Here is a 25,509-nt window from a genome sequence, read left to right as displayed (position 1 = left end):
AGGGGTTGGCTATTCTTATCACACACTGCCCAAGTCCAAGGACTCCTCTTCGGATGTACAAGAAGCGAACTTCGAAGACCAGCAGATGATCAGATCAGAAGTTTGTGGCGAACAACTTTGCTCTATTCCCACCACTTCAAAAGCCATGCGGTTCAATGAATCGCAAGTCGGACAACGGTTCTTGCGTCATTTGCTTGCAGCGTCTGGTTAGATTATCCCTATCAGAAGCAATCACCTGCACATAGGCGTCCCCGTTTGGTCTACAAACCCACACACGTAGTACATTATCTAGCAAATTGTGTGCACTCTTCCTGATAGTATTCATCAGCGATAGCTGCGTAGTTGTAGTAAATAGATAGAATCTTGCACTTTCTCATGCGCAAAGATCGTGATTGAGGAACGCCACTGGAAGCTCTTAAGAGGCTACAGCAAGGACAAACATTTCTAAACATGATTACAACACACCAGTAATTTACGTGATCTTCGCGTATGTGTGACCCACTAACGATGCGCGTCTAGTGGCGCTTGGAATATACTATACTTTCTTTCTAAACTCCGGAGGACGTGAGGCGAGCGCGACGCGAGATTATACATTCGCTAGCTACTCTCCACCTTAATCACCACGAAGATTTTTCTATTCTATGGGTAAACTGGGCTAGTTATAGTGAAATGAGGTTTGCACTCGCACTTTTGTCCGAGGGAGACTTAATGGAAAGTACACTGATGGATGGTAGCAAAAACCGCACTGATTATGTCTTCCGCGAGCTTACGTGAAAACGAACACCATCAACATCAGCTGTATATTCTCTCGCGACCACACGCTCCGCGATCGGTGATAATGTGCCACCCTGCGACTGATAAGAAACAAGCCGTGGGTCCTCGGTTTGAACGAGCCCAGTACCGGCCGGGTTACTTCAATTCGTCCAAACGCTTCATACCGAGCGGTTGTACGGTTCCACAGTCTCGCGGCTCACATTAGCCATCGAAACCGGCGTATTTTGTGCAGTGAAGTAAGTGTTCTGGTGCAAGTGGTATATACTAGCGTACGAGTTGCTAGTTAAAAAATCCAACAGTACCAATGAACCTCCCCGAACAAAGTCTAAAGATCAGTGAGTCAAGGTGATATAAACCAATGGACGGTTGATAAGTGTGATAAGTGTATCAGTATCAACTACAATCCCGAACCAGTAAATCTTCGCTAGCAGCGTGTGCGCTCTGATCAATCACCGGTAATGACAGGACCATTTCTCTGAAGCATCCAGCAGCAGGTAAGTTGTGTACCGGTTTGCAAATCACGCCAAGCATTGAGCATCATGTGAACCAATCGTGACAGACCGCATTGTCGAACGAAGGATATACCATTGCCTGCGCCTGTGTATGAACGTGTCCACCCTGTCTGTGGTACTTGTGTTTATTTGAGGCTTGTAAAAAGCCCACTGATAATGTCGACCGACGAACCGCGCTTATCAAAATGCTTTATGCGAGTCGTACAAGTGGAGGAACCGCGAACCAGTCGCAACCGGTTACAACCAACGAAAATGCCGGTTTTCGCCTCCAATTTTGCGCGATTTTAGTTTACCAATTCATCTACTACCATTACTTATCTGTTTTCTCATTAAACCGATTTGTTTTTTGTGTAAACACAACCGGACTGGAATCATCGTACAGGTTGATTGAGATGTACAGATTTTGGCGTAAGTTCTACGGTCAAAGATGAGAAGTGAATATGAGTCTGAATAGCTCCACCACGCATCGATCTGAATCGCAATGAGTCGATGACCTACAACGGGGTGCTTAAATATCGATAAAGTGGAAGTGAATTGAGTCCGAACTGACTTCATCAACGAGCGGGACCAGTTTCCCTATTTGGATAGTGCTCGAGCCCAAGCAGTTGTAGTTGAACCGCTCCATTATACTGTACTTTATTGAAGAACTCGAGGAACGCACACACTCGATCGTAATCGTGTCCTCATGTCACGAATGTCGGGTACAGGAACTTCTAGTAAGAATTAAGTACCCTTAAATGCGTTACACCGATTTCCGTTACGAGTGACAGTTTAGAAGCTGTTTCTGGCAGTATAATCATCTTGAAATCAATCAACGCTCAATACACGAGTATGTCTTTACCCTTATGAAGTGTAATGATGTGCTGTGAATGAATCGTACCAGTACATACTGTCCAGGAAACGGCACTGCCAAAACAAACCATCCAAAAGTTACTCCCAAGGACGTTCGTTTACGGGTAGCTTATCACTGTTGGTTGTGGGGCTCAGTCTGACCTATTCCGGTGGGAGAGGTTATCTCCCGAAACCGGACATTGGCATAACGATGCTGAAACTCTGCGGGAAGGTCTGCAATACGAATGCATTGATTTCGGTAAGAAAATTCGCAATGACCCCCAAGAATATGCGCAGTTCGTATATGCTTCCTTCGCGTCCTGCATTCGAACCGTACTTATCCGTACCTCCCGCCGAAGAATCCAGGGTATTTTCTCCACGAATTGACCTTCAAGCAATTAGTAACAGCAGCGTTAACTAACCCGATCGAGCAGGAAGTTCATCCAACTTTGCTACCGCAGCGACACACAGGCACACCTTCTTTGACCCCGCAGAGAATCAAGCTGCTTCCTCTTCTGTACACGATCATATGCGCGAGAAGGCGGAAAGCAATTCATCAACCGCGTGTTGCGGGCGCGTGAGTCTGCTGGAAAGAAAGAAGCCGCAGTGAACGGAATAATGAACGTCAGCTGCAATTTATCGCACACTTTACCGTCTAGCAGGTTTCTTTACTTTCCAGCCGGGAAGCCGGTTCAAACGGCATCGGTTGTAGGCAGACGCGTCGCGATAATTAATCGCCAGCGCTGTGTAATTGCAAGGCTTGTAATTGTTTAATGTGTGTTCACTCAACACCTTCTCTGGCTGGTTATTAAACGGTAGCACATCCCTACTATACAGGTATACGCGTCCAGAAAAGATTGACTCATGGCAGTTTTGTTGTTGCTTCTGGATGCTTTAGATTACATGTTTTTGGTCTTCCTGTTGATCGTTCCCCGGGGAAACTATGAAGGATTCTTTTTATTACACAGAGAATCATGCATAATCATCGTTAAAAGTGATTCGAGACTTGAGCTCCCCCTCGTTAGTGAGTCATTTACATAGTAAAGTAAAATTTCAACAGCCCTCAGACTGTCTGGCAGTTGAAGTTAATGATGGAGTGGACCGTTTTTACATACTTCGCGAGCCTGATCTTTTACCTTTTAAAACAAACACCCGGCTTACTCATGTGTAATCTTCCGAGCGGCGACTCGTCGGTGGGTTGGAGAAAAAAATGTTTCCTCTTCAACACACCGTTGCGTTTGTTGATTACTACGCATCCGATCTACGGAACGGTCAAATGAAAGGCACTACACATATCGAGGAGATCGGGAACGATCTCTGGTATATCGTGCTGGTGTTTCGTCAATAGCCCAGGACACGAAATGTGATCGTGCCGTGCACAGATCTAGCAGATGATTCAATGTGACCGATAACAGTGTAGAATAGGAAAGCGGATGCGCATACTTTGTACAGGGAATGGATCCCAAGGAAGAGATCCCTAGGGTCGAAATCGTTTCAAGGTGAAACGGTCTTGTGTGCTCCCTCTGCTGCCTGGCGCTGTTGTAGCAGAACGCTTAAACAGTTGCTACCGCTAGCACGGAGACCACCGCTACCGTGCGCAAGTGATTAAGCATAATCGTGACACTGCGCTCACTTTTATCAAATCGGTCAGCTTCAACCACCGACGAACAATGAAGGTACGGACATTCGGGCAACAAGAAAAACGTGACCTGATTCCGTAATGCAAACGGCGCCGAGAAACGTTTCAACCCCACACCGGACGCACCGTTTTGCTACCGTTCCCGCTCCGAAGATTGATAACTGTAGTCCCTTCTTTGACGCTTGCCAAAGGAGCTTCCTCGTTTGATAAGTTTCCTTTGTACGATGGATCAATCTGCAGAAACCTTCGACGGTCCATACCGTACCGTACCCGAGGCGTTGTCCGCGCGACGATTTCATTGGGACTTTTCCTACCCTACTAAAGGGAGCAAACCGATGGTCAGCACCGCAATCAGCCGGCGATGTTTTCGTTAGGAAGCGTAACATCTGCTGCAAGCTCATGCCGGCGATAAGCATAACAGCCGGCTTCAAGCGGCTACTAGTTTTTTCTAGTATCTGCCGCTGAAGGGCCACATCACAGGGCCACGTTGTTTACATTGCCCGAAATCGGAGTAGCCGTGGAGTAAGGTGTGCGGAGACTATCGGGAGAGAGCGGGGAATATTATTGCCGGTTAGTCACAGACACACTCGTACCAAGGGTAGGTAGTAACTGTTTTCGACCAGACTGTTATGTGAGCTAACTTGTTTACAGCTTTTGTGATGATTTGGACCGGTATTATAACGGCCTAATGGTAGCCATTCATTGATTCTTTCAAAGACAGCCGAATCATTCAATCGATTCAGTCCGGTATTTCATTGTACACCTCGATCACATGTAAAAAGCGTATTAGAATGCAATTACAGTATTCCCAATCTCGATCACGATTCAGGCTCGTAAACAACCTATGTCGCAAATTATATATGCACCACTTCTATACATCTTCATCCAACACTTCCCAACGCTCCCCCTAGACGAGGAGACTAAGCGATGCCAGATTTCTTCCTCCTTCGCATCCTTTACCCAGTGAGGCTTTTTGCTCTCCAACACGATCCAACGATCACGCTCTAGCACATAAAGCTACACAACCCTCACAGCCTCACAGGACGAAGCGTAGCTCTGTAGGGCGGCCCGTTCTCCAACAAGCGCACCCTTGCGCCTTTGCCTTGCCGTGGACCGTCGATCACTTACATGGATAAAATCATTGCCGTGCACCGTGGTTGCGTTCAGTATCATAGTTCGGTTCTCGATCGCGAGATCGCGCGCGTCTCTCTTCCCTTGATTGTTAGTCAGCACCCGTTGAAGCTTCTTGAAGCGAGTGTGTGAGCGCGCCTCCTAATGCTGATCTCGATCCCCAAACGCTCCACGGACGTCGAGTCGAACGAGAACGAGTCGAAGCAGAGCAGAGCCACACACAACGTGCTGTGTTGCACGTTTTGCCTTTTAATTTCTTCCGCTTTTATTTAGCGCACCGCTAAACTCGTTTAGTTGTTCAGCCAATTCAGGACCTGCTGCTATTCTACTGCGACCAGCGTACGTTAGTTGCGTTATAGTAATAAGCGGCTGTATTAAAGGTAGTGCCAGCGCGTAGGAAGTAATTGAGAGTGCCGTGTTGCCAGCGAACAAAGTGTAGCCCTCAAAAATTCCATTACTGGTGCATTGCGTGTTGCGTGGCTGGCAGAAGCTAAAACAGTCTTCGTGACGTATTTGACGTAGCGATCGCAAGAGGATAGAGAAGCATAAAGCGGGAACGAGCCCAACATTTGATTCCTTGAGGAGTCCTCCTTATCAGCGGAACGCACGTTGATGAACCGAAGTTTCGTCACTCACCAACGCCACGCCACTATTCGTAATTCATTAGAGGACCCATTGTATAATCATAACTCCCGATGGGCTAATGGGCGACCTAATGCATTTATCGTGAGTGATCGTGAGGTGCCTCACTGAAAACGGGCTGATCGGGTGAGTGGATATGGTTGACCGCGCAGCAATTGCAAACGCCCGGGATCGTGACGAAGATTGGCCGATGTGTCGCCAATAAAAAGAACAAACAAACAATCACGGCGAACAGCTGGAATCGTTACAACATTCGATTATTGAAATCGTGCCGTTTCGTGCCGTGGGATTATTGAGTGTGACGTAAGGTACAACTTGATGCAACATCAAGCGATTAGATACGATCAAGTGCGAATGTGTTCTGGATTCTCAATTTCTTTGCTAAATCTGATCATTTACCAAGGATAACTCATCAAACAAAAGTTATCCACTTACGGGCAGAGCTGAATGATCCTCTAGAGGGTGATCGTAAACAAACTCCCGAAAATAAATATCCCAACCTTGGTCATTGGCGTGAAAATCGTGTGAATTTGCCTCCATCCGGCGCGCTGCACACGCGCGTGTTTTTTTTTCACTATTTTCTTTCGGTGTACGACTAAACGACCGGAACAGCGGTCCGCGTCGTTAGCCAATAAACGACCTTGATCTTGGGAAAGTATCGAGCGCGCGCGCGCCCGAGAAACGAAACATCTGGGCGTCCACCGGTTCTCCACGGCCCGCGACCATTGGCCTGGGGAGACCTACCTGTACGCGTCCCACTTCTTTGCAAAGAGCGAACCGGGTCCGAAATACTACTCAAAGAGCAAAACAAAACGCGCGCGGTAAAGCAAGATCACACCCCGGCAGGCCCCGCACACACAGCAAAGACCGGTAAGGGTAGATCGCGATCGCGAGAGATCGTGCCGTATGTTGGTCGGCTTTGGAGGTGCGCGCACGCTGTTGCCAGTCACTTGTGGGCAGTCGTTTAGCGAACATCACATGCGAACCACCACTTCGCATTCGATCAAAAGGCATATCGCGTGCGTAGACGAATAGTACACACGAAAAGAAAAGAAAAAAAACTTACTACGTTACTAATTGAGTGAAACTGGCACATGAAACGTTTTCCTTCTTGATAGCTCAAGATACAGACTCACACGGAAAACGTCAGAAGCATTCGATTTACAACACACTGATTGACAGTACCTTTGTGATCGGTTGGGTGAAGTGAACAGTTTGGCCTAGGGTTTAGTTTGATCGGATCGACGATGGATCTGCTCCCAGTGGGCCGGTTTGGCCCGAAAGCTCTGACGGAGAAAATGGGCACCATCTCGCGGATGCTGCCCGACGGTACGGTCGGTTTCCTTCGTGGCAACTGTCGCAAAGACTCGTTCCCCGATGGCGGTTGCGTCCTGGCGAACAACCGCGTGCAGGCGGACGCTGCAACCGCGTGTGAGCAGCAGCACGGTGAAGTGCGAAACGATGACGACGAAATCGACCTAAGCCGGTTCGCTAGTGAAAAAGATACACGTGCTTACTTTAAGCGAAAGTTGGCCATCTTCGAGGCGTCCATGATGACGCCGGTCGCGGCCAACAGACGCCTGGCGGCACGGAAGCTGGAGATGGAGGGCGGTTTCGGGGAGCCGTACGCGCCCGAGGGCACCGGACCGACCGACGAATTGGATTGTATTCCGCCCCGACAGCTGCTCATGTACTTGGTAAGGTAGGTATATCACGCGGACCCTGCAGTTGAGATGTAGCTGAAAGTGTCCAGCCAGCTAAGAACGGCGATCAACCGCCGACAGTAATTGTAATCTTCGTCAATGTACACACAAAGAGAAAGGAAGTGCAGCAGCATGCAGCGAAGGGTGTCCCTTCGTCTATCCTTACCCTTTTGCTTAGAACAGTCACTTCGATGGAAATAATGAAGGGTGAAGGTGCTTTCCATTTTATTCTGGAGTGCTGATGTGCATGATGATGATGGCAGCAGCTGTACGGCTCGCAGTCGGTGACATTAGTGCACACATCCGCTTTGGTAATGGATGACTTAAACGGTATTCCGCAATCGTCAAGGAATCGTTTGCTGCGGGAATCATACAAAGACGGCATGGCCTCAGGAAAAGGAACTTTCCGTGCTTTGTATTTACAAAAGATGGTGTCGTTAGTCTGAAAGTACACGACTGATTAGTGATGAGGCTAACGCTAATGAGGTGAAAGATTAATTCACCGTTCTTTCTGGGATGCATTTTGTTCTCATTCATTGTAATCTCTTTGTACCTTCTTCCATTGTGTAACTGTAATTGGTGTAACGCAACAGAGCTGCATAATGAAGATATCGCAAAATGCTCAACACACACAGCAGCGACGCATTGATGGCGTGCAGCTGCGAAGTAGGCGCATGTGCGATAGGCGCGTAGAAGCAGTACGGCGTTATGAGGCACGTTGTTCAACGGGCTCGTTGGTCTAGGGGTATGATTTTCGCTTAGGGTGCGAGAGGTCCCGGGTTCAAATCCCGGACGAGCCCACCTCCCAGAAACTTTTTGGTTGTTTCTTTTTTGCTTCCTACCAGCTTGATGGGGTCTTGCTTTGCGAAATGTCACCCCAAGTTGCGTTTCATCAAATCGGCGTGTGGCTGCATTTATTTTCTACTTGTTGACAACGATATTTTCATTGCGTATCGCGAACGAACATCTACACCACCACCAAATCAACAAATGCCGGCGTTTAGCCAAGCGTGAAACATATTACTTACGATTCTGTTCTGCTTTTATGTACACGGATACACATCGCTCGGTGGTTTCGTTGCTGAGTTTAGATTTTTTGGAGCATAGAAACTGAAGCGCCGGGTAGAATTTACACCATCTGATGAAATTACTCATCCATCCCAGGGCTATGTGGTGGTGATGTCTCGAATCATTAATTCTTTCGTTCTCAACTCAGTCGACCGTACATTGGAAATTTTGCAACTTTAGCACCAAACACTCGATGACGTCTGCTGTTGTTTTCAAGAAGGTTCCAAAAATAAAACAACTTTAAATTCATCATTTATTACAATTCCCCAACAAAAAAAAAAATCCAAAGCTCTCCCCCTCGAGGCACGCCGAACAATCCCGAAAATTATAAACAAACCGCTTCCCCTTCATCATCCCACTACCTGCTTCATGTTGTCTTCTGGTGGAATGTTTCGTTTAATGGAATTTCAATTAGAAACACCCCGAAAAGGGAGTGACAGATATTACAAGAATGATTCATTCCGGTTCCGATTTCGGATATGATTGTGGAAGCCTTTCAGCACCGAATTTGTTTGTTTGTCTGTTTTTATTGTCATTCTGGCCTCGTTCGCCATACTGCGATGAAAGTGGGTGTTGCAAAGGGATAGGAAAGCCTCCCAAAAAAACTGCCCCAAACTGGATCGGGTTGGAATTAGGTCTGGTCCCCAGCATTCCAACCACACAACAGGTCCCGAGGGAAGCTTACGACGCAAAAAGATTTATGCAAATGTTGACCTAAGCTGAAAGTGCGCTAATCGGACGTTATTTTGCTAATATTTTGACCAGATCGTTAACCTTAGCCGTGTCGTTGGCGCCACGATCACGCGTGGGAAGATTTTATGGGAGAGAGAGATAGGAATCTGGGAATGGTTTTCGATTCTTTCTTTATTTTGTGAATGAAATAAAAGCGATAATGAGCTTTTACTGGTCAGCGGAAATGACACCAACGGTCACAGACAGTCGAATGGTAAGCATCGGACATAATCCATTGACGGCGCTACCCGCGTTATTTATCGTTCCGTGGCTATTGGGCACGATGATTAATTTAATTGATTTATTTATTCGTGTTTACCGACGTTTATTTCGTTTAGAAAAAAATAAATCGTTGTGTTGTTTATATCCACCAACGAATGTTTTTTTGTTATATCTCTTACTGGTCCAAGGAAACAAACAACAAGAGGGTCGACGTTTTAGTGGTTTGTCCCGATCCTCGAAATCAACAATCGACGTCTTTAACGGTCAAGAAGCACAAAACGTGTGTTCTCCCAAGGTTTCCTCCAGACTTGAACCGCCGTTGAACTTTGCCTTCGTCATATTTCGGGATACTTCTTGCCCATCTAAATGGACTTTGGTTTTGTGCGGGAGCCTTTTGTGCGTCTTGTTGTTGTGCACCTGAGCTTTGTTACGAGTCATCGAGAGGAGCCTTTTTGCTTTCGGGGTGGTTCTTTCAGTCTAAAACAGTAGTTCTTATTCTTAGCTGTCTGTCAGGGATTTAACTTCACACGTGGCGCCACTTCGTAGGTCGCGAGACTCGTGCGTTCGCACGGACTATAATATCTTGGCGTAAACAACCGGGAATCGGTCAGTTTGCTGAAGGTCACCGGCGCTAGATGACTCCGGCTCTAGATGCACAGTTACCAAGGGTTTACAGATCGAAATAGCAGATAAACACATATACACACACACAAACCGTTACCACCGGTTCAGAACTATGAAGTTTGAAACGATCGCTTCCGTCTTGGGTGAATAAAATTTATTACGCTTTGTGTGGTTTTCGATTAGAACACAGAACAAGCATATTGCTTGCTGTCAGGTTCTAACCGATACGCTGCTTTTATGCTGGAACGAACCTCAAACATTGCAGCATTCGATAGATCGTTTAATCGTGATCCATGGTTCGGGAAGCGGGAGACGGTACCGCACGAGAACTTACTACTTTTCACCCTCGCCAATGCCAGCACTTCCCACTCAATGCGATTGATTTCCCGATCTAACGGTACAGCCATACCATGATCGTTAATCAAAAATTCATCCACGGAAGAAATGCACCGATCTGATCGATGCACCCCGGGCGCTGCTGCATCGAAGCCGTTGGCCGTGCGTGTCCGTAGTACACCTTACCGATACATAGGGTGAAAGGTAAGGTGTCGTTACGGAGGCGGAACGGAGGGGGAGGAGATGTAAATTACAGTTAGAGCCGGGCGGCGTGCTAGCCCGCAACCTTGACGATATTTTGCAAGATCGCTCGCCTCCAGTCGGCGGACACATCCATAAAACCTTCGCCTCCGCCGGGGGCCACAACACAGCCGACCATTCTTCCGAATTGTCGGTTTTCGAGATCTCCTCGCGCCGATGGGGAGGGAGAGCCGGAGCTCGTAAAAATAAATTGCAACCATGCCTATGTGCCCGAGCGCAGGGCGGTCCTTGAATGGCTGGATGGGATGCAATAGGCAAAACCGGACCGGGCAAACGCGCTGGGTGCATTTTCTATGCCCGTACCTTGGAGATATTTTGACCTTATTACTGTCCCGAAAATACACGCGCATGTTAAGGATCGAAAGTGATTACACTAATTGATTGAAGGTTTCTTCTCAAAAATATTGCAATAAGCTATTATTTTGGCTCTGGTGTTTTTTAAATGTTTTATCATAACTAACAAATCAACGATGGGGCCCTGCTGATGAATGCCTATGCTCAAATTAAAACAGTTTGAAACGACGAATACGACACAAAACCGGTTCTGACGCCTGGCTTTATGCATGCCGCGTACGAAGCGTGAGTTGTGCCTTCCGTACACCGTACAACAACATATCCGTATGGCACCCTGGCACGCCATTGCGTTTGGTGTGCACCGCCATTGCTTAGCCTCCTCCTTCTGGCTGACGCACTTACCGTTTGTGATTGTGATCTTCAGGTCGCGACCTAGGTCATAGCCCCTACCACATTGAAACAGGTGTCGATCGTGCCACCGCAACACCGGGATCGTGTATCATAACGGACAGATTTGGCAGGCATACAGCATCGCTCCAGTTCCGGTCATTTCGTGCGTGTTTCGGAGCTGGAGAGGTGCAATTAAAAAATGGAATTCCCTGTCGACGGATATTGCGTCATTTTGTAGCGCTCTAGTCCGCGTGTTTTTGAGTTGCTGGTAAGGGTTAGCGAGATGTGCTGTGTGTATTTCTAATTTAGCAAACCATTCACTTTCGTGCTCGTCGGGTCGATCGTTGATGATCGATGTCATCTGGGTGATGGACAGCTCCACACGTCGCACCGTAATGATCGTTCCGAATAAATGTGAAGGTTCAGGGCAATGACATGAGCCACCGGTATCAATATTCGTGCTACCCTCAGTTAAGCTTGTTCCGGATGCTGCGGAAGTAGAGCAGGTGGTTGAGAGTTCTGCTAAAATAAATTCTAGCTAATAGTGGTATTCTATATTCTAATACTATTTCTTCATATGCGATCGTCACGATTGGTTCACAAAGATGCTAACTTTTGCTTGCTTTCAACTATTAACTCTAAATAAACTTACTCTTCCTTACTTTCCACCGTGTAAACAGCGCACTCGAAGCTAACGAGAAACCAAAAAAAAAAACAAGACACACAAGCCGAGCGCGATTCACATAAAATTCACGTCGTCGCTCATCTTCCGTCAGGATGGATCTTCTCGTTCGCACGACATGGATATTTACGACGAAGCGTTTCAAAAATTTACTCCTCATTCCAAGGTAATTTTGGGACGTTAAATGAATGCTTTTACAAAGAAAAATGGTAAACAAAGCTGTATCTAAATACACAAAGAAATCTAACTAAAATTGCACGCCATCAGTGCGAAATCGAACAACGACCATCGGATCGTACCGGTTCAGGCGGGCGAAAATTTGAAAATTACCGCTTCGTTGCTGCTGTCAAACTTCGGCTTCGTTCGCCCGTCGTCAGTTGAAGTGCTCGAGTAGATGTTGTATACAGCGAGCTTATGTCATCCCGCCAGCAAATTGAATTGTTCGTGCGGTGCAGCGAAACACACACGGCTCGGTGCGGTACGGTGGTGATTTCGATGAAAAGGAAGAACAACCGTGTGTTGACTACCGTTGTGCGTGTGTGTGCGTACTTGTGGAATAGGAAAAGGTGCAATAATAATCACTGGTCGATGGTTGTTACCCGAAACTCAAAATAAAGTTAATGGTGGTGAAATCTGTGCGCCTGTTGCATTTAGTCGTACGAGCAGAGGTTTCGCCTTCCGCCTGAATGTGCTTCTCATTAGTTTGATGTTTGCATTGCTTGCTTTTCGGCCAGAATAAGTTCTACTACCCATATCTACGCAGTTTGTGCAAATTTCGGTGCAATAGCGGACATTGTAAGGACACGCAGGACAACGCCTGCCGCCCGATTGCGTGGGATTTTGGGGGCAAAAAGTTCAGATGCGCTTCGGTTGTGTTGTGCTTAGCAAGTGCGCATTTGGTGATTGCATGCATCGGTTTTTTTTGCACCTGGTCTTCCCATTCAGTGAATGTTAAATAATCATCGGTAGAGTGGGGTTGCAAATATCCGTGCCCACGACGGTACAGCTGTGACCGAATGCCCCGTGTAATGATCCTTGTTAGTGTAAGGCTGTTAAAAGTTAGAAAATAGTTTCACACTCACGTCAAAACTAACAATTCATCGATCAAACATTGCTGTTCCACTATTGCACCCTGTTCGAAGTAAATGTTGTTTACCGCTCGCATTAAAACACACTCACCTAGGTCGCGCTTGTTTTGCCTTGACCTTCGAATTCTGTTGATCCTGCCATCTTTATTGGTGCTTTATGTTTGCAATATTATGAGACTTATTTGCCTTTGCTCGCCAAGATTTTGGGACAGTAATTGTGGTAAATTATTTTTAATGATACTTCATAATATAACTGGTTGAATATTGGGGGTTCTTGGTAGTCGATGGATTTACATGGCCAACTTTGATCTCATGAACACGATCGTGATCAACTCGATCCATCACTTTCACCAAGCTTGGAGTTAAAACAGTTGGAAGCGTTTGTTTGCTCCATAGTTGTTAATTTGCCAAATTATCACATTCTCCACCACATCATGCGTGTGTCCTGGACCAAGAAGCTCGGAGAATGTTCGTTGAGAAGCTGTTCAAACAACCCGGCTTAAAGAATATTTTTCGCGGGAATTTTGGGCCCAGCAGCGCTAGCGTGTTACCCCAAGTTGATGGCCCAAACCGGAATCGTCCAGTTTCCGACAGCGAACTACGTTATCGAGATTCGTCTACGTTTCTGCTAGACGGGTGTGGGTTCAGCGTTAATTATTTGCATATTTTAAGCGGAAGATGTTGTCTACCTTTTCATAGAAAGTCTGAAGCCGAATCGTGATAACCGGTAAAGCATTTCAACCGAGGGTCACTGAATCGTATTACACTAGTGCTGCAGCTTGTTCAGCGTACAGATCAACTGCACACGACACTGAAAACACCATTCTGCTGTGTCACAAGGTAGAATAATATGCGAGCACGTCATCATAGATCGTCGAGAACCGTGTTGTTCTGTACGTGTTCGGTCTAGCAAGTGATCGGTTCGGTTAGTGTCGGTTTGATTGTCGCAGGATACGGACGTTTCGCTGGTAAACGATGCTAGATCCGTGCAGTGAAATTCAGCTGACCGAAAAGTCCTCCCGTGGCGGAGGAGGAGGTGTTCCCATGAATGGGGCACTGAAGAAAAGTCATCTACAGCGGGTGATGCTGCAAAGGTAGTGGGCGCCTTACCACGTGTAGTAGTTAAATGTTTGCCTTTTGTTTGTACGAGATTCATCCGTAACAGTAGTATTTTAAATGTTGGGAAACGTTTGGATGCAGTAATCTTTATCATTTCTTTCTTTTTTGCTTCCCTCACACAGAATGGGCTCGTTCACGTCAGCACCGCAAATAAAAAATGTGGACTATCAGGATGATAAGCTGGAAATTACCGATGGAATGTCCGTGCCGGATCTGGTTGATTACTGCCGGATAGCGAGAGGGGACGATCGCCCATCACTGGTGAAGCGTAAATTTCTCAAACCAGTTGATCGTCTAACCAGGAACGATCTGACGGATGGGTTCAAAATGCTCCAACTAGACTCTATATCCAAAAGTGAGGCAGAACGACTTTCTGTAGTGTAGATAAACGACCTAATTGACTCTATTTTCTTCCTTAGCATGCAGTGAACCATCGCTTACAGCCACACAGCTGCGAATATTCCAATGGAATATGCTCTCACAAAGTAAGCAAGGTGAACCTCCACCTCAAGCGGGGCTTAAATTGATCTTGCTTGTTTGCCGGCGTGTTGATTGACGCAATCGGTTTTATTTGCTTCTTGCAGCGCTCGGTATGCACAATGACGGATTCGTACGATGCCCGCTGGAAGCACTGACGTGGGATTGCCGGCGGTATCAGCTCATTGAGGAAATTGTACAAAACGATCCCGACATCATCTGTCTGCAGGTACGATTAGTCCATACTTCCCACCACGCACACACTGGCCACGGTATAAAAAATGTCGTTTCTTTCGCATTCAGGAAGTGGATCACTTTAAATTTCTGCAAAAGATACTCAGCACACAGAACTACGAAGGCGTGTTCTTCCCCAAACCCGACTCGCCCTGTCTGTACATCAGCGGTAACAATGGTCCGGACGGGTGTGCCGTGTTTTACAAGAAGGACCGGTTAGAGATGGTCAACCATTTTACTCGCGTTCTGGAGGTGTGGCGTGTGCAAAGCAATCAGGTAGCGATAGCGGCCGTTTTGCGCACACGCGATACGCAGCAGGAGATTTGCGTCACCACCACACACCTGAAGGCCAGGAAAGGGGCACTACTGTCGAAGCTGCGCAATGAGCAGGGCAAGGATTTGCTGTACTTTATCGACGGTGTGGCAGAAAACCGACCGGTCATTCTGTGCGGTGACTTCAATGCGGAACCGATCGAACCGATCTACAGTACGGTGCTTAACTACAAACCTCTCGGGTTGGCCAGTGCGTACGCGGACCTGCTGGCGGAGGAATCGCAGGACGAGAACAACCAGAACGCACTCAACACGAAGTCGGGCAGTGAGCGTGGTAGCCGTAGCAGTATTGGATCAGCGCACAGTATCAGTGACGAGTGTGGACTTGCGAACGGTGTGCGGACGAAGGCGGAACAGTCGGCCGTGTACGAACCACCGTACACGACGTGGAAGATACGCGAGGAGGGTGAAGTATGCCATACGATTGACTATGTGTTTTATTCCAAGGACAAACTTACGGTAGGTAGAGCGGGGCGTTTACGTCCAGATTGATGACCGTTCTGTGCATTTGAGCATTAAAAAAATAATTCCCTTTCTCTCTTTGCAGGTAAAAAATTGCCTAATGTTCCCTTCCGGCGAGGAAATCGGTGTCGATCGCACTCCAAGCTTCCAATATCCTTCCGATCATTTTTCGCTCGTCTGCGACATCGAACTAAAGCCTGCAACGGGAGATGGTCCTGCGGACGTTTCGAACTCCATACCGAACCATCAGCTGTAGGGTGGAAGGGAAATGGCAGCAAAAGATGCGACAGTGTCGCTGGTAATCGGTTTCAGTTCCGTGTTGAAATTGTTTGAAAAATCGATTTCCTGCAAACAGCCATTCGGACAACGGCGACAGCGCTAGAGTCTCCTTTTTTGCCGGTGTTCTAAGGGTGTGTGCCCGTGTGAGAGGTTAATTTAGCTTAGGGGACTTTTAGTTTTATTTTTGTGATAGCTACTGTGATCGTGTAAGCAATGCAGTGCATAAAATGGTGTCAGACACAGGATTAAGCAAACAGAGGAAACAACAAGGCAGGGTAGGCTTAAGGTTAATCGGACGTAATGTGTTTTCATTTTTGTTTTTGTTACGGTTTTCTTTGGTTTGATTTTCCTTTTTCCCTTGGTTTTATTTTTCGGCGCTGGTAACATCAATTAATTCTGCCATAAAAAATGCGTAACCGGTTCAGATAGGTTTTGCCGTGTTGCGTGTCTGTTCTGAGTCGCAACCAAAATCCGTCTAATGATCGAGGTTACCGCGTAACTTCGCACAAAAAGAAAAAAATCCCAATTTGAAAACGAAAAACGACAGCAAAACAATGAATTAAAAATAGCAGCGCACTGTTGATCATCGGCATGGCCGAGGATGAAACCGGTGTACAAATTATGCGCGTATTTATAACCAGATGTGTAATAGCATTAGGACCACAACTAATTCCCCTTTCGATGAGCGCAGCTTTCGAAAGGTGAGCAGCAGCGGAGCATTGCGAGAACATTGTAACAGAGAGAGAGAGAGTCGGAGAAAGAAAATTATATTTTCATATCACTTAGCAGTGGAGACGGAACGGAACTAGTAGTGTGTAACGGTAATAATCTATTTATAATAAAACGTAAACATAATTTCGCCTGTCTGCTGGTTTATTCTTTTTTTCTGAATCACCGGTCCAGTGGAAGCCGAGTTTGGTCGCGTGGCTACATCGACTACATTGCGGCGTGAAGCAGAACATCACCACACAGTAAGTTAAGCCTGCAATCGTAGAGTGCGGTGCGTTTGAGTGATTGTACAAAGCTATCGCTACTATCGTTTCTACATGGAACGCGTGTGCGTAACGCTTGGCGTTTGTATGCAAATCTAATACTACTCCAAAATAGGCTTCTTCATCTTCTTCATCCTTCCATCTGTTGAGGTTGCGTTGCGGTTTGTAGTAGTACAAACAAACATCTTAAAAACTGAATTCATCCACCATCAGACTACAAACGGAACAAACGATCGGTCTGGTGGTCGCTTGCCTGCGCCCCGGGGCAGGTGAGTGGAAATTAACTCTAATAACTCAGTAAGTTGAAACTTTGCTTTACAAATCTACAAATGATATGTCACCAATCTGCTCCCTACCAGCGTGCGAACCTTCCAGCAAAGGGCCGGTCAGAGCAAGATCGAGGAACTGCAGCCGGTTCAATCCGCGATGGCGGAGGGAATGCCCTCGTCTAAGGAAGCTTAGTGCACAACCATCTTGTCTAGGAAAGATTGCTATCAATAGTTTACGCTTGCTGTTTCTGCCTGTGTGTTTTCCTGTAAGTTGTCTGCTTTAGCGAGCTGGTCCTAGCGCGCATTCGTTGGCGTGGCATGTAACTGTGGTGTACCAGTTGGAGCACCGTAGCGTCATGTCAGGGGTCGGGCAAAATTACATGAAACTAAGAATAATGTCCCGTACGCTCGTGTACGTGCCAGCTACCAGACCGATGACACCGAACACGATCAAAATGATGTCCTTCCAGAGGGTAATCTTTCCCGGGCCCAGCTTGTCCGGCCACAGCACGCAGATCTCCATAATGGCCGGGAAAGCAATGCCCAGGGCGGACAGACAGAATGCACCGAACAGCGAGATAAACAGACCCAGACGAGGAATGGCGACGGCCAGCAGGACTGGTAAAGGTAAGAAAGTAACACGATTAAGGATTAATACGACTGAGTCAACGCCAATTCCTACTTACAAGTGGTGATGACGACTACAATGCGAACCAACATCTCGTATACCAGCTTGTTGTTCGAGTCACGGTACTTCTCCACCAGATAAACGTTCCAGATAATGTCGACCGGCACGTAGCATTGCAAACCGTACGAGATGAAGATGGCCACCGCAAACAGCACTCTTATCGACTGAGACATACTGGTGAAAGGAAAGGGGAAGAAGGAGATGAACCTTTCCAGGGTACCGAGCATATCGCCATACTTACATTTCTTCCTGCGGCAGGTTGAGTGTGATACTGCCGGCCGATTCGGCACCGTACTTCAGATAGCCCAAGAATCCCATACCGGCATACAGGAAGACAATCACCGCCATGCCCGAATTAAGTACGCCGCAGGTACCACCAAACGATTTCGGTGTAGCCATATTGTTTTCCAGTGCTATAATCTACGGAATTACGGGTGGGAAACACGTGCGATCAGGACATAACTCCCGCGCATCAGAATTGTGAGACTTACCACACCGACTGCCTCCAGTGCGAACAGAGTGGTGCCAAAGAAAAGTGGAAATTTGCCCAACTCGGCGACTGGCTGACGTTCGGAGATCGGTGGAACGTCATCGAGAATGTAGGCCAATATCAATCCAATGCCTGTAGAGAAGAGAGATCCAATTTTGTTAGACGGTGGATGTGTTGTGGTCTTCCGCCTCGTACTAACCAACGAATGTAATCAAGTTGGCCAACGTTGAGAACGGTGCCAGGACCTTCAGGTTGCGAATCATATTGATTCCGATCAGTGGTACGAGTAGAATCAAGCAGTGGATTTTCACGTCTAACTCCAGCCAGTAGTAATCGACCAACTGTGGAGAAGCAATCAAACGTAGCACTGGGTGAAAGTTTGTGTGAAGAAAAGGGATTAATCCGAATCTAACCTGCTTGATGTTGGTCGCAACGAAAACTATGTAAACGCAGCAGATACCCAGCTGATAGACGATCATGAACCCATCGACGATAACACTGCAATTACAGATAACGGAATGTTAAATCGGGAAGGACGTAAACATAATACATCATCCGCCAAACACTTACACCGCGTACGGTGCGAATCGTCGCAAACATTGCGGACCCTCCTCGAGTGCAATCTTCATCGAGATCGGGTAGGTGAGGATGGGCACCCGGTGCCGCTTGCACAGGGCGTACTGCGCCTGGACGAGCACGTGCAAGCAGTACGTACAGAGGATGCCGATCAGGACCGTGTTAACGACGCCGGAGATGTAGCCCGCATTGTAGAATGCTTGCGGCATCGCAAGAATGCCCGTGCCGAGCGATCCCTTCAGCAGGTGGACCAACGTTTCGAAGTTTCTGCACGAAACGAGAGACGGAACACGAAAGAAGAACGTGGTGACACGTGCAGTTTCGGGGAAGGGTTCGCATACTCACGTCGTCGGGTGCGGCCGGTTTCGGTGCAGATGGGGATCATAACTCTCGTCGACGATCGTATTGCCATTCGAGGCAAATATTTGCATGTCCACGCTCGTGCCCTTCTTGGAGGGACTTCCGCCCGAGCTGCTCATCTTGGCTGGCCGGGGATGCTGGGCGGCTGCTGCTGGTTGCTCGCTGTCCGAAGTACCTCACCGCGCAAGGGTTCACTGCAATTGAACACAAATCAGTCAGCGTTAAGTGAACTCAATTGCAGCTCGTTTGGTTTGGTTTGGTAGGTCGCGGTTTTTTTTGCTTTCTCAATATTTTCTGTTTGTTTGTCACGCTCGATTACATCGGCAGCGAGCTTGGGTGGGTTCGTGGTGCCACATTCCTATTTGCTCGCTTGCTTGCGTGTGCTCACGAGCTCACGTGACGAAAAGCGAATTGCCGGATGATAATGAACCGTTGGGCGTACTGCAGGGCCTCATATGTTGACCCCCGTTGGGCAACTCGTTGATGTATGGCGCTTGTCACGTTGATGGGAGGGGGGGGGGGGGTTACATTCAGACGAAAATGCACATATTTATTTATAGAACAAGATAGATAGTTTAATAAATAAAACCCCAATTTTCGCAAAGATTCATGACGCTGTGAAAGCAAATTGCAATAAATGTTTATCTTCATTGACGTTAAAACGCTTACGACGTGAGGCAGATAAACATTCCTCACCACGAGGTTACAACAATCGTAAATTGTGGTTGTGCATCAACAAATCCTTTTCAAATTAATTCATCTATATCGCCCCCCCCAAAAATGCTTTTCACTGCACCTTCGGACCCTCGGTTGCAACGGGCAAAGGTGATTCGATTAGGTCATCGGTGCAAAGTTTCGCCTCAGCGCTGCCGGCACAGACACTTGCTGCACTCACATGTGTTTCTGTGAGTGTTTTTTGGCAACCGTTGCCAACTGACCGCACGGAACAGGCACTAAAAACCACTTTCTCGTTGGTAGCCAGCCACACTGTGCTCCGCTAGTAGCCCTAATGCCGGTACACGAATTGACGCTAATTGAAATAGATTAACCGCTCGCCAGTTAAGGTAAGCGCAACAGAAGGGACAGCATAGTGCGGGAGATAGTAACAATCCGAACCGCGCTCACTGTAATGGCATCAGTGGCCAAAATTAGACTCAATGTCGCGATGCAATCGGATTTGCTCAAACCGTCCCACCGGGCCGGGCGGGTCGTGGTGGGCTGGTCGATTGTTTTATCAAACTAGAAACATTGTTAAAAGAAATTGACCCCTCTTAGATACATGCTGTACTGCTGCCCGGTAGTGGCCGGGTGAGGTCAGTCGGGGGAGTTTGTTGAAAGTTGATACTTTGTGTAGTGCTGCCATGGTGGAGGATGCTTTTTCTTCGTACAATGTATCGTGTTAGGTAAGAGAAGAAATATTTTTCAGTTCAGTGCAGTTCTAAATCTGATATTTGAAAGAGCTATTCTAGTTTTTAACTATTATATGGTATGGTGGCCGAAGCGGTAATATCGCCGAATTTCACACGACAGGACTATTACTATCAAAAGCTAAAAGAAAATCTAAGATAAAAAAACCAATAATGGTAGGCTAATAATTGAAGTCATTGAGCTAAAGAATTGGAAGAGATTTTTTGTTTTTGTCACAACATTTTTAGCATATTGGGATATGGACATAAGTTCTCCATGAGCTGCTCTCAATTTTTTGACACCTTTTGATCGTTACACCTTACTGGACTTTACTCATTTAGAAGGATTAGTTCGACAATACGGCTTCAAGCCGTCATAATTAAAAATTATAAATAAACAAATAAGAAGGATTGGTTGAAGCAATATGGCTATCCTTGATAAATAAAAAAGTAGGATTTGTTGGTTTTTTTTTCTATAGAGGAACGATCCGATCAGAATCTTATAAAAATGTTTGTGATGTAACAGCCTAAATCTCCTCCAATTCGGTATTTCAAATCCATATGGTACATTTGTTCGAACATGCCTTCCTGACTTTCTGACTATCCATTTACCCATAGCATAAGTCTTTTCTACAGAGGAACGCTTTGAACATGATCTGATCTGAGCAAACTAGGTCTCCACTTCCAATGAACCTTCAGGACGACCTGAAATTAATGGCCATATTTGGCACTTTAAATCCTAATGAGGCATTTGATCTATTTAATCACCCGTGGGACTTCAGGACAATTAATTAAGCTTCGATCAGGATCTGCTAGTGTTCCTGACGTGTAGCAGATTAGATCTCCTTTCAATAAACCTTCAAGACGTCATTTTAAACCAATATGATATGTTTGATCCGTAATATCTTCCCGACTTTGTTGATCGGCACATCAAATCCTTATGAGGTATTTAGCCGTAGCAGGGATAGTAAAGTCTTTTCTACAGGAGAAATATTCGGTTTCTATGATGCAGGACCCTAGATCCTCAAGAAATCATCCGGAGCCCTGATTGTTTTAAGGAGCTTTGATGGGAACGGCAGCCGTATTGCTGACGCCCTAAAATTAATGGCCACATAATTTGCATCTTTAACCACTTCAATCAATAGACATTGCTTATAATTTCCAAACACCACACCACACTGCAACGAAAATTGGCCAGCTCCACAAAGTTAAACAATAATTCATTACGAGCTGATACCTGTTGCAGCAGCCTGGTTACATTCACCACAAACAATCCTATGTGTGGCCCTAAGCTCGTACAAAACCTACGGTGCTCGCTAGTCTTGCCATCTAAACGCCTCACTCACAACATAATTTAATCGTTCCAGTATTACGCGACTGACTGACAAAACGCACCAGTATAATGGAATCGGATCCCTGTCCCTCGTCGCTCGGCACCAGTGTTGAACACTCGGACACACTATTGCACACCGGTGATTCAAATCCAGCACTAGATACTGCTTCACTTCCGCTTACGACGACGGTCGACAGCCATCTGAGCGCAAACCGTGTGAGGACCGTGTCGGAATGTGCTAAGAATGAACTAGCTCCTGAACGGCTGGTGAAGATGCAGTACGATGCACACTTGTTGGTGGTGGTGGTGCAAGAGGGATGAGGTTGAACGACGCTTATAACACGTCGCTTCGACAGTGGCAACAAGAGTGTCAGTTTGAGCGCGACGAGCCGTGCCCCCGAGCCGGGCGTACGCTAAGAAGCATGATAGCATCCACTAGACTGGATGCTGCTGGGCTGGTGACGCTAGTGATAGGTGACGGTGAATGTAAATTGAAAGAATTTATTGTTGTGCCCTTATTGCAATTGTCTTTTGCTCTGTTCGGATGGTTCGCCGCAACTGGCACACCAGTAGTTGGTCTCAATTTCTTCCGTACGTCATTGATTATGCGATACGATAGTAGGTCGATTGCAACTCAATTTGCAGTGCGAAGACAAATCATTGCCTGGTGCAGCCGGTTCCACTGACGATGGCAAACGGTTTGGGGTGGCAGCTTAAACCTGATGGGTGATTGATGCTCTACATACCGTCAATAATTACTTCAATTGAGCTGCCGGTAAGTGCCGGAACTATTTTTAGTTTCGTGAATGGGTTTCATAAGTTTTCGCTAAAGTTTGCTCGCTACGTGTTGTGTGGCATTTTTCGCCCACACACTGTTCCCGATTGGTTTTCTCTCGAGGGTAGCACTACTTGTTGCTTCTCGTCGAAACGCCACTGGCAAGGTGTATTACTTCGCACCGTCAGTCAACGACCTTGACGATGGTTTGCCAGGATACGTGGCGACCGACCGAGGTGCACAACTGCTCAAACTTTGCTCAGGAGCTCGGCCATGTTTCGTTCGGTGAATGGTGCTTCTAATCATGTCAGTACAAATTTCCCCCTTGGATCAGTAATATTGGAAGATAAAGGGTAGACCTTCGCGATAAACTTGATCAATCTGGGATTTTATTGATTTTTTTAGTAATCCATCTAAATGCTTCTTTTAACTTTAAATTATTTTGCCCCTTCTTGACGTTAAAACACACCGCCTACTTTAACTGGGATTTACCGACCGGAGTTTAAATTAACTGACTAAAATTAAAATTATTCTCATCAACAACAACACTCATCTTCGCTGCGAATCACGAAACTGGCACAATTCGTTAAGCTGCACGGTCGCATGTGCCTGTATTAATTGAAAAATCAAATAATTGTTCCCGGCCAATTAAAACATTGTTATCGCGGCGCATCCTTCCGACGCGCTAGCACATGACAAACCCCTGTGCCGAAATCCGAAGGACGAATTAAATTTCCATCAAGGTTTCGCAAACTTGGAAGCAACAAACGAACCAAGTCCTCGCATTTGGGCCTCGTGATGTTGATTTGATTTCCCGCCCGAGCTCACGCAAACAACAACAAAATTGAGCGTCCTATCTCGTCCTCCCATCCGGACTCGAGCGACATGCTCGCCCGTTTGCATCTCGCAGCCACCCATCTTCAGTGTGGCGCTCTTGGTATTGGTGAGTCTGGTTGGTTCCTTGCGCAGACACACGGGAAGGTGTATACAATCCGCCTCCCCCATCGGATTTTCACTTCCCAGCGGGTGGGTGGGTGGTTCACTTCACGTGCTATCGTGTTTTTTTATATCTTCTGATTTACGAGAATGAACCCCCCGTGCTTGCAACACTTGGTTGCATCGTTTCCATCTGGTCCTCGATGTGTTGTCCACGAGAAATGCGAGTAAGTTTTACAACATACTCATGCTCTGTTTGACACTCGACCCCGTGATTCTTCGCAACATTTCTACCCCTGAACAGGTATGAAAGTACCCACACTAACCCCAGTCTCGAACGTCTCCAAGAATGATCTAAATATATTCCATCTGCCAGCTTTTCATTCACGTGAATTCTGTCGCCGCTACCATACCTCCCACGAACCGAGACAGAAATCAACCGCTCGCTGTGTAGCGAGAGACGACCAGAAGACAGCACACATCGAACAAAAAAAAAAAAAAATCGGCCGGAATGCACCGCAAATGCAGTTGGAAATTATGTAACGTGTCAGCCGTGCCAAAGTCCTTGCCGCGCTTCGGAAGCACCACACACAAAAACTGAACCGATGTTTCTATCTACCGTCCACAATATACAGCCGAGCATATTGTGCACCCACGGACCGAAACTGCGTGCCAGAAGATGGCGAGTCAGGGCTTGGAGCAGCACACGGCGAACACCATAAAGTACGCGTGCTTAACGAAGAAAGTAAGGATCGAAACAAATAAACGTAAAATACACACCCCTCGCACACGCACCGTTTCGAACCGGAAACTTCAAGTGCAGTCCGTTCCGGTACGGGAATGGTGAAACGAAAAACGGGCAGCAAAAACTATCCGCGTATCCCGACTATCCTTTCCCGGTCACCAACGCTTCACTGTCGAGCCGCACAGAAATGGTGGCGCGTCGCCTGAAAGCGGACGCCTGGTCGTTCGTGAACAGACTGACGGTGGTGCGTTCTGCTCGTTCATTCGACGTGGTTCGGTCGGCTGCAAGCGGCGTGATGTCACGCACACCATTGCACCAGTTCGAACGGTGTGCTACAGTGCTTGCTGTAGTTATGGTGCCGGTGGTCTATTATTAGAGATAATTCCATCGTATCATAAGCATTTTTTGTTGATTTTGATAACACAGCTTCTTGCAGGTACTGCTTGCAATTTGCTGACGGAGTTTTTAATCTGATGAATTGAAATAAGCTTTGGAGAAAATGTATAATATTGATCCTTCTGGTATCGCTATGATCTGTTGTCCGTGAGAGATGCTCTTCGATTGCCTACACGCAGGCGGTTTTTGCAGATCTGTTTTTTGAAACACGATTTTCAAAATAACTGACAATCGTTCAAATAGCTCAATAGTCGGGCCAGGGAATGATGACGTTAATGTGTCGTCAGAAAGACCGGATCATTGAACTGGTAGACGACAGTGCTAGAGACTTATCGAAACCTTCTGCGTTAGGTAAAGACTGTCAAGCATATGTAGCACCTGATAATTAAGTAAGTAAGTATTATATAAAATGAAGATATCAGGTGACGGAACATTTAGATAATTTAGTCCGATACATGTACATAATCCAAGTCAACTTTTTCCCTTCTTTAGGTCTACAACTTCAAGAGATTTTTTGGATAGCCCTAATTGGCATCGTTACCTTAATTTTCTCTTATTTTTTATTTTCTTTATACTTGTAATATTTTACTTCATCGAAAGAAGATGTTGGAAGACATGCTTGACGTGTTTCGAGTTGAAGGTTAGGTTATCCAGCCGCTGAATCAACTGAAAGCATCCTCCTTTTTATTCATGTAGTCCTAAAGCAACCC

The 25,509-nt window shown here is 46.6% G+C and overlaps 2 protein-coding genes and 1 non-coding gene across 16 annotated transcripts; 2 read left to right on the top strand and 1 right to left on the bottom strand.

The window, feature by feature from the left end:
- Window positions 1-908: 908 nt before the first annotated feature.
- On the top strand, window positions 909-16,688 carry LOC118509089 (nocturnin). 12 transcript variants are annotated; one of them, XM_036049230.1, is made up of 7 exons: window positions 909-1,268; window positions 11,840-12,007; window positions 14,171-14,403; window positions 14,468-14,533; window positions 14,633-14,754; window positions 14,829-15,551; window positions 15,640-16,688. In XM_036049230.1, exons 2-7 carry the CDS (start codon window positions 11,937-11,939, stop codon window positions 15,808-15,810), a joined length of 1,386 nt encoding a protein of 461 aa, XP_035905123.1. In that variant the 5' UTR covers window positions 909-1,268; window positions 11,840-11,936; the 3' UTR covers window positions 15,811-16,688. The 12 variants fall into 12 exon arrangements, with proteins under 12 accessions (XP_035905123.1, XP_035905127.1, XP_035905116.1 ...); XM_036049225.1 differs by lacking the exons at window positions 909-1,268; window positions 11,840-12,007 and adding exons at window positions 12,235-12,407; window positions 13,629-14,023; XM_036049228.1 differs by lacking the exons at window positions 909-1,268; window positions 11,840-12,007 and adding exons at window positions 12,274-12,407; window positions 13,800-14,023.
- Trnap-agg lies at window positions 7,961-8,032 on the top strand. Its single transcript has one exon. It is a non-coding gene; the product is annotated as a tRNA-Pro (tRNA).
- On the bottom strand, window positions 16,585-24,638 carry LOC118509091 (proton-coupled amino acid transporter-like protein CG1139). 3 transcript variants are annotated; one of them, XM_036049238.1, is made up of 9 exons: window positions 24,454-24,638; window positions 19,194-19,402; window positions 18,843-19,115; window positions 18,686-18,770; window positions 18,472-18,613; window positions 18,274-18,404; window positions 18,024-18,202; window positions 17,781-17,956; window positions 16,585-17,712 (listed from the first exon to the last, which is right to left on the bottom strand). In XM_036049238.1, exons 2-9 carry the CDS (start codon window positions 19,325-19,327, stop codon window positions 17,471-17,473), a joined length of 1,362 nt encoding a protein of 453 aa, XP_035905131.1. In that variant the 5' UTR covers window positions 19,328-19,402; window positions 24,454-24,638; the 3' UTR covers window positions 16,585-17,470. The 3 variants fall into 3 exon arrangements, with proteins under 3 accessions (XP_035905131.1, XP_035905130.1, XP_035905129.1); XM_036049237.1 differs by having other exon boundaries at window positions 24,439-24,635; XM_036049236.1 differs by lacking the exon at window positions 24,454-24,638 and adding an exon at window positions 22,010-22,313.
- Window positions 24,639-25,509: the final 871 nt, after the last annotated feature.

Source organism: Anopheles stephensi, chromosome 3, assembly GCF_013141755.1.
Source record: "Anopheles stephensi strain Indian chromosome 3, UCI_ANSTEP_V1.0, whole genome shotgun sequence".
Classification (NCBI taxonomy): Eukaryota; Metazoa; Arthropoda; class Insecta; order Diptera; family Culicidae; genus Anopheles; species Anopheles stephensi.
The sequence above is the reverse complement of the archived record's forward strand: the minus strand, read 5'-3'. Positions and strand labels throughout refer to the sequence as shown.

Excerpts from the sequence above, each read along its gene's own strand:
- LOC118509089 (XM_036049223.1), top strand. The coding sequence starts at position 6,777 with ATGGATCTGCTCCCAGTGGGCCGGTTTGGCCCGAAAGCTCTGACGGAG. Across the intron at positions 14,755-14,828 it reads CCGACATCATCTGTCTGCAG|GAAGTGGATCACTTTAAATT; the intron begins GTACGATTAGTC and ends TTTCGCATTCAG. Across the intron at positions 15,552-15,639 it reads ATTCCAAGGACAAACTTACG|GTAAAAAATTGCCTAATGTT; the intron begins GTAGGTAGAGCG and ends CTCTCTTTGCAG.
- LOC118509091 (XM_036049238.1), bottom strand. The coding sequence starts at position 19,327 with ATGAGCAGCTCGGGCGGAAGTCCCTCCAAGAAGGGCACGAGCGTGGAC. Across the intron at positions 18,614-18,685 it reads TTGCGACCAACATCAAGCAG|TTGGTCGATTACTACTGGCT; the intron begins GTTAGATTCGGA and ends GCTTCTCCACAG. Across the intron at positions 17,957-18,023 it reads AACCTGCCGCAGGAAGAAAT|TATGTCTCAGTCGATAAGAG; the intron begins GTAAGTATGGCG and ends TCCTTTCACCAG.